The 8,692-nt window shown below is 32.9% G+C and overlaps 1 protein-coding gene across 1 annotated transcript; it reads right to left on the reverse strand.

Annotated features, from left to right (window-relative positions):
* Positions 1 to 399: 399 nt before the first annotated feature.
* On the reverse strand, positions 400 to 7,282 carry cartl (cocaine- and amphetamine-regulated transcript-like). Its single transcript, XM_030129904.1, has 3 exons — positions 7,070 to 7,282; positions 2,192 to 2,257; positions 400 to 691 (listed from the first exon to the last, which is right to left on the reverse strand). Exons 1-3 carry the CDS (start codon positions 7,181 to 7,183, stop codon positions 584 to 586), a joined length of 288 nt encoding a protein of 95 aa, XP_029985764.1. The 5' UTR covers positions 7,184 to 7,282; the 3' UTR covers positions 400 to 583.
* Between the last annotated feature and the right edge of the window lie 1,410 nt (positions 7,283 to 8,692).

Below are 8,692 nucleotides of genomic sequence, written 5' to 3' on the forward strand. Positions count from 1 at the left end.
GTGGAGGTCTGCAGTACTGGTGGGGGTCTGTATTACTGGTGGAGGTCTGCAGATGTGTTGGAGGGTCACAGTCACTCAGGACTGGACCTGGGGTGTAGTCCCTCACCAGGGTTCCAGTGAAATTAGCTGTGTCTGTGTGTGAAGGCTGTGTTGATGAGGGAAAGTGTCTGAATATGAACACTAAATATGAAAGACCAGAGAAGCCCTGGGCTCAGTGACACCATGTACTACCATCTGATCTGATTATTACCTGAAACAAAGAAGACAAGGTCCAGTTTCATTCATGGAAATATCTGATGAGGTTAAAGGAATTTATTTATTCAATGTATCTCTGAAACCTGATGAATCACAGCCACAAAAATCTAATAAAACTCTGAGAAACTATCTGACAAAGTCAAGTGTTGATAAATGTGTTTATTGAACAGGAAACAGTGACATACACAAACACAAACACAAACACAAACATGGGCTCATGCTTGTCTTCAGGGTTCAAGCAGATGGAACGAATACAAATGAGGACAGTAAAGGCTGATGACGGGGACCAGACTTCGAAGAGCTCTGTGCTTCTCTGATCTGTGGATCTTCAGATGCATTTGAGCAGATATGAATTACAGTTGGCCCCTTGGCCACAGTCGCACAGTTTCCCAATGCGAGGTCCGAACTTCATGGCACACCTACTGCCCATCCCACACTGAGAGAAAAAAGAAGATGAAACTGTGTCAGAACCCTGAGAGGGAAAAAGAACACCGGAAATAATACGATGAATTTAAAACATGTACTGAGTACACTGTAAAAAAAAAATACTGAGTACACTGTAAAAAAAAAAAAAACCTCATTAAAAAAACACAAACGGTATTATTCCAGCAGCAGGGATGCCGAAAAAATACTGTTAAATAACAGAAAATAACCATCTCATAAAAATATGGTAATTTTCCATAATTAAAATATAGTTTTTTGCCTTGACTGTACATGAGATTTTGCATATTGTTTTACTTTTTAATGTTTAATAAAGAATATTTTCATGTATTAAAACAATCAAATTATCTACAAATATATATATAAATACTTTTCAATGAGACTAAGTTGTACAATCTACTGATAAAAACTGTATCTGGACAGTTTATCAGTGCTTATACATGTTATATATTCACAAAAATACACTTATTCAACATTTTTGTTGTGAAACCTCCCGTAATTACACAAGATATTTGTCAATTAACAAACTAGTCTAGTTAAACTTACAGAACAAGTACTTCTTTTAATTGTCAGTGATTTTATCTTGTTTTATTATTTTTTTCACAGAATTAAACTTTAAATTAACAGTTTAATCTCATAAATAGAAAAGAAATATTTGTGAACTTATGATACATTTGCAAATGTATTTTAGCTGTATTTTTCTGTGAAAGAAGAACAAATTTCTTTTAAAAAATGGAAATTTTATGGTTATTCAGTTACAGTTTTTTCATGTTATTTTACATTTGACATGTAAAATCACAGTCTGTTTTTGTCATTTCATCGATATTTTCCTGTATCTTAAAAATACAGGAAAATCTGTAAAATAAACAGTAAAATTATAGATTTTTTTTTTTACAGTGTATAAATGAAACCTCTTACATAAACAGTTTTGTGTTTGTATTAGTATGTTATCGCACATTATTTGTATTTGCATATGCTTTTAGGATGTTCTGAAGTCAAATGAAACACATTTGGTCTAAAAGTAACGGTGGTATTAGCTGAAGGAGTTGAACACCCATGAGAGGGCGGAGACTTAAATGGATTTATGAAATTCTTTTCATTTTCTCTTCTTCTGTTCACTCATTTCACATTAAAGACTCTGAAGTACATCATTAAACCCTGTTCATTAGACTTCAGCCTCGGTCTGTTTTAACTAATTATTTAACACAAAATTTGGATCCGCTTTTGTAGCTTTTTTAGCTGCTAATTAGAGCCACGGCCAGTGCTCCAATCTTAATGAGTCTGTAATTATAGTCAGGTTAAAGCTGTTGTTGGCATTTTCCTCTTATCTTTTAATTACTTGAGGCTTTGTATTTTCAAACTAGTTTAATTAAACTGAAGTAGAGAGTGGAAACATGCAGAGTTTAGGTTCCAGACGTTACAGACTCACTGTGGACAGAATCAAACAGATAAACATCAGTAACAGTCAGAGTCCAGATGATGAGGCTGCAGTTACCAGTGGGATGCTGCCTCTTTTTTCTGTGCTGTGCATCCGACCCAGCAGCGCCTCCAGAGCCTCGATCTGCACAAAAGCACAAAAACATTCACAAAAACACATTCAATAACTGACAATGTGAACATGGCACAATAATACAGTTTAAAAACCAAGTCAAGCAATAGAAAGATACAAAAAAAAACCTGCAGATGAATTATCGTAAATAGTCAGAATATGTTCTCGTTATCCAATCCAGGTCAGAAATATTCTTTTATGTTGGTTATCCTGATTGTTATGCAAAACAAATTTCAAAACAAATTCAAGTTTTATCTATTAAAAATCTAAAAACAGTGATCATTAAAACACACAAAGTTTATACAGGGTTCTATATACACAAGTGAGTGAAGGGCCAAGAAATAAAAATACACTGTAAAAAAATCTGTAATTTAACAGAATTAACAGTTTATTTTACAGATTTTTTCTGTATTTTTAAGATACAGGAAAATATCGATGAAATTCTAAAAACAGACTGTGATTTTACATGTCAAATGTAAAAGAACATGAAAAAAACTGTAACTGTGAATAACCATAAAATTTCCATTTTTTAAAATAATTTTTTTCTTTTTACAGAAAAATACAGTTAAAATGCATTTGCAAATGTATCATAATTTCACAAATATTTCTTTTCTATTTATGAGATTAAACTGTTAATTTAAAGTTTAATACTGTAAAAAAATAATAAAATGAGATAAAATTACTGACAATTAACCGTAAAAGAAGTATTTGTTCTGTAAGTTTAACTAGACTTGTTTGTTAATTGACAAATATCTTGTGTAATTACGGGAAGTTTCACAACAAAAATGTTGAATAAATGTATTTATGTGAATGTATAACATGTATAAGCACTGATAAACTGTCCAAATACAGTTTTTATCAGTGGATTGGACAACTTAGTCTCATTGAAAAATATTTTTATATATATATATATATATATATATATATATATATATATATATATATATATATATATATATATAGGTAATTTGATTGTTTTAATACATGTAAATATTCTTTATTAAACATTAAAAAGTAAAAAAATATGCAAAATTTCATGTAAAGTTAAGGCAAAAAAAATTATTTTAATCATGGAAAAAACTGTATTTTTATGAGATCGTTATTTTCCGGTATTTAACAGTATTTTTTCAGCACCCCTGCAGCCGGAATAATACTGTTTTTTTATGTTGTTTTTTTTTTGTTTTTTTTTGTTTTTTTTTTTACAGTGTATGATTTTAACCCATAAAAACCCAAAAGCATCTACTCATGTAAAATGTTTAATACCTGTTGATCCACTAATCCCATCAAAACATGTCAATAACTGGTGTAAAATACAGTGGTTCATCTTTTCATGGTCATCAGATATGACCCATTTGGACATTCAGAGGCTCCGTAGTTACCGTGGAAACACTGTCATTTTCTACAACATTGATTCCCCAGTTGGATCAATGCCAGTGGATGGACACACTGGGGTTATGTTCAGTTAATGATATCTGCACTGAAAAAGTCACTTTTTCTTGAGTTTTCTCTGTTTCTATATCAGCTTTACTCTGAACTTTAATGAACATCTACATCAGGGCTGTCAAACTCATTTTAGTTCAGTTCCACATCCACCCCAATATGATCTGAAGTGGGCCAGACCAGTAAAATAATACCAGTGAAAAAAGTAAAATTACATTATGATAATGCTTATATCTACATTGTTTCCTTAAATATCTGAATAACGTGAACAACTTGAATTGTCTTAAGAAACACAAGTGCAGTTTTAACAATATTCTGCCTCAGTTTATCAGTTTATCATTTAAACATGGGTATTATAACTTACATTACAATTACAAATACACAAAACATTTAGTAACAGGTAGAACATTGATAAAATTGCATTTACTTTTCTCAAGACATTTCACGTTGTTCATATTTCTTCAGGTTATTCACATTTTTTGTAGAAGGATAGTTTGTTAATGTAAACATTTTCATGTAATTTTACTTTTTTTTTTTTTTTTTATACTGAAACAAAGATAAAATCTGCAGTTGTCATTATTTATAGGTTATTATGACAGTATTTTTTGGTCTGACCCAACTGAGATCTAATTGGTTTATATGCGTATGTATGGAACCTGAAATAATAGGATCTTTACACTATTGATCAATATCTTCAGTGTAATTTTTGCATTTTACAAATTCATCCTATGGGCCGGATTGGACCCTTTGGTGGGCCGAATTTGGCCCCCGGGCCGCATGTTTGACGCCTGTGATCTACATGATCACTAAACAAAATATAGGAAAATACCTGATTTTTACGGAAAAACCACAAAACGCAGAGGGTAATGTTATAATAAATGGTGATAAATCCATTATGAAAAGTTACATAAATATTTTGGACCAGCCATGAAAGCAGCAGTGGGTCTATAAGGGTTAATGAAGAATTCAAAACAGATGGACCTGACTGAGGTGAACTGTTGGATCTGAGGCCCTGAAGCTAAACACAGGAACATAAAATCAGTGACACACGATGAACCAGTTTTAAATCAGTGAGGTCTTAAATTGAACCCTGAAACCACTGGATATAGACGTAAACATACAGACAGTGTATGTTTTTTTTGCTGTATTCTGTTGTATTCACATCTGTTATTACTGTTAGGTGGATGCTCCTTCAAGTGCACTGTCACCGTTCAGTACAACAACAACACAAACCCACTGCATGATGACTTATAGAAGATGCTGATGCAAAAAAGTGTTTAGTTTTTTTGAGTTTAGACTTTTACATGTTGTCGCTTCGTTTGAGTGTTTCTGTCTTTTACATAAACACAGCTCTTTAAGATTCAAGCTATTAATATTGTCTTTTTGTGGCATTTTCTCTCTTCATTGACTTTGAATTTATTCAATTTACTTTCCATTTTTGACTACACTATTTTTATTCTGCACTTTTTTTTAAAAACACTTTTTATTTGGCATCATGCATCTTTTATGTATGTATGTATGTGTGTGTGGACACTTAATCAATAATAATATTAATCATATTAGTCTTAATAAGTGGTTTCATCCTTAAAAATGCGAAAACTAAAAAAAAAACAAAAAACAACCGTGTTATTTTGTAATTTTATTGTTTTAAATGCAGTTCTATGTCTGATTTAGGAAATGTTAGGTTTAAAGTTTGGTTTAAGCTGTGATTTTCAGCTCACATGAAAAGTTGCATCAACTAAACTCGAGCCATACGTATTATTATTATTATTATTATTATTATTATTATTATTATTATTATTATTATTATTATTGCTGGTTTTATTATGAACATACTAACTAACTTACGAAATCCAATATTATGAAATTTAATGATTTGTTTTACTATAAAATAATGCTAATAATGTATAAAGCTAAATTAAAGTTACTCCATTTGTGGACAAAGGTTCTTCTCAACACGAGTCTAAATATGATTTGTGAGATATTTATAAATTTGTTGTACAAAAAGCTAGAAAAGAGAAAAAAAGAAGATGTATATCTGTTGTTGGAGTTAATCTATGGAATGAGGCCAGCATGGATTAACAATGTGGAGCTTTTTTTTTTTTTTTTTTAATGGTTTGTAGGGCAATTTTTGAAGGTTACAATTGTTAAGATCTAATAAGTAATAAGTAAATAATTTATTTTCCACTCTACCATTAATTTGGTTGGTTATGTTTTCTGTTTCTTTTGGTTTAGTTTCACTTCTTTATGTTTTTCCTTGTTTGTTTGTTTGTTTGTTGCAATTTTTGTTTTTTTCTTTTTCCTGTATTGAATGCTGGGTAGTTTAATTTGCTCTGTAGGACAGGCATTAATAAAAGCATTCTGCTTCTGCCTGTGCCTTTTCAGTCACTAACCTGCACTGTCAAAACAAATCCTGTTTTTACGGAAAAAAAACTAGCAGCTGTGGTTACCAGAACAATACTGTAAAAAAACACATCCAACTGTAAACATATTTACAGAGTAACATATAGATTTCACATTTTAAATGGACTGCACTTATTTAGCACATTTTCTACATCTTCATGGTGTCCAAAGGCACCAGGTCCAACTGGGACCAATGTAGGGTTCAGTGTCTTCCATGGACACATGGACAGTCAGAGCCAGGATTCGAACCACCAACCCTTTGGTTAGTGGACGAGCCACTCTACCAACTCTACCAAACCCATTAATTTACAAGTTTAAAATGTTAAATTGTTAAATGTTTACTTTTTTTTTTAAATAACTTTTTATTAAAAAAAAAAAAAAAAGAAAAAAAAGAAAAACAAACAAAAAAAGCAAATAGGCCATTATTTCAACATTATGGTTTTGCAATTTAAATGGTACCACATTGTTTTTCAATAATTAAATAATAAAAAATATTTTCTAAAAATAATAGAAATACATAATTTCTACATACAAATCTGGTTTTGTTCACATACTCTTCCTGTAAAAACTACAGCTATATTTGATTTAATCGTTGACACAAAAATCTTTTCAAATAAACAACTTTGCATTGTACTGTCACATACAGTTTTTTTATGTTGCAGTTTTACAACTTTTTGGTGTTAATTCCACAGTCATTTTTTACAGTGTGTTGGTAATGTTTGTAGTGTTGACAGTGGTTGTATTATGTGATGACTAATGAAAGAATTTCATCATCATCATCATCATCATCATCATCATCATCATCATCAAGAAATATAATACACACAAATTCCCTACACTTTGTCTTCCTTTCGTATAACTACATATTTAAAACGAATAAAACCACCTCTAAAAGTACTAAATGACTAAAAGTGGACAGTGCATTGCAGCAGGGTTGAATAAAGTGGTCTTGGATCCAGACGGTCCTAAAGTCATACTGACCAGGTCTTTGTCTGCGGTGGATTCCTCTGCAGATGCGTCCAGGTCCGCCAGGCAGAGGACGGACAACAGGCCGACGCACAGCAGCAGCGCACGGAGCATCCCACAGGTGTCCATACTGAAGAGGAGGAGGAAGAGGAGGAGGAGGAGGAGGAAGAGGAGGAGGACAGCACACGGTCTCCTCCCGCAGCCGGAACGTCTCCTCTTATAGGAGACGAAGCCCCGCCTGGACTCCGACATGAGGCAGAAGCTCCTCCTGATCCTCATTCATTTAATACAGGGGTGTCAAACATGAGGCCCGTGGGCCAAAAAAGGGCCGTCAGAGGGTCCGTTTTTTCGTGTTATTTTACATTTGACATGTAAAATCACAGTCTGTTTTTGTCATTTCATTGATACTTTCCTGTATCTTAAAAATACAGGAAAACTCTGTAAAATAAACAGTGGAAATTCTGTTAAATTATAGATTTTTTTTTTTTTTTACAGTCCATACATTATAGTAATTACTTAAGTTGTATATAACTATATGACTTATATATAACTTCTGTTATATAATCCAAATGATTTTTGTGTTAAGACATAACATTGGGTACAGTTGCATGATGTTTTTTAAATCCGATTTATTTTTCCAGAAGAAATTAATTCGGAACTAAAGTATTTTCTCTTCTGTTTACATGGAAATGTTAAACCCGAATAAAGGTTTACATGAAGTATTAATGAGGCAGATAAGTGAGCTAAGGGTTTGCGCTGCAGTGCTCACGTTGCCTTGTTCTCACAGCCCTTCTGTTAGCTTAGCTTAGCATAGTCACTGCATTTCCATGGTCACACATAACCAGTTTTTTAAAGGTGATTTGTTGTCTTTTGTAAGTGATTTTCTGAAATCTGATTCTCCCTAATTATTTCTTTAGATCTGAGACTTACTGCACTCATACAATCTTGGGACTGTTGTGTTGACGGAAGTTGGAAAATCTTTTTGTTGGAAGGGATGCATGCGCTAAATTAGCTTTACTTTACCGTTTTAGCTTTGCATTAGTTTTTATTTCCCAAGATTTTATTAGTGCAGTAAGTCACATCGCCATGATTTGAGCCTCAATTTGTGATCATATTGACCCCACCGGACTAAAGGAATGATTAGGGAAAACTGAATTTCACAAAATCACTCATAAAATACTACGGATCACCCATGAAAGCCTGGCTACGTCTGACCATAGGAATGAAGCGATTATGCTAAACTAGGCTAAGCTAAGCTAACGGAAGGGCTGCAAGAACAAAGCAGTCGGTGCACTGCAGTGCAAACTGATTTGCCCACTTATCAAACTCATTAGTGCATGACAAATGAATTAATAAAAATACAAGTGATGAACTCTTCCTTCAGGGTTTTCCAGGCTGGTAGATCCCATCAGAATAGCCCACTGGAACGGTTTGGTAAGACTAGACTGCAGTGCATATTCTTCTGCCAGTGCAGAATGTGTGCGTCATCGCGACAGGACAAGACAACGAGCATGTGCAGAATGGAAGGAATAAAGTCCAAACGGAATAAAGGGTTTACATGTCCCAGGAATAATTTAGTTCGGAATTAAAAGGGGATTAAACCAGTGACTTTATTCAGGTTTAAATTTTATCCGAACT

Source organism: Sphaeramia orbicularis, chromosome 3, assembly GCF_902148855.1.
Source record: "Sphaeramia orbicularis chromosome 3, fSphaOr1.1, whole genome shotgun sequence".
Lineage (NCBI taxonomy): Eukaryota > Metazoa > Chordata > Actinopteri > Kurtiformes > Apogonidae > Sphaeramia > Sphaeramia orbicularis.

What these genes read in the sequence shown, in the direction of transcription:
- cartl (XM_030129904.1), bottom strand. Translation starts at nt 7,183, where the DNA reads ATGGACACCTGTGGGATGCTCCGTGCGCTGCTGCTGTGCGTCGGCCTG. An exon ending in CCACCGCAGACAAAGACCTG is followed by an intron (nt 2,258 to 7,069) that starts GTCAGTATGACT and finishes GCTTTTGTGCAG; the next exon opens with ATCGAGGCTCTGGAGGCGCT. An exon ending in AAAGAGGCAGCATCCCACTG is followed by an intron (nt 692 to 2,191) that starts GTAACTGCAGCC and finishes TTTTTCTCTCAG; the next exon opens with TGTGGGATGGGCAGTAGGTG.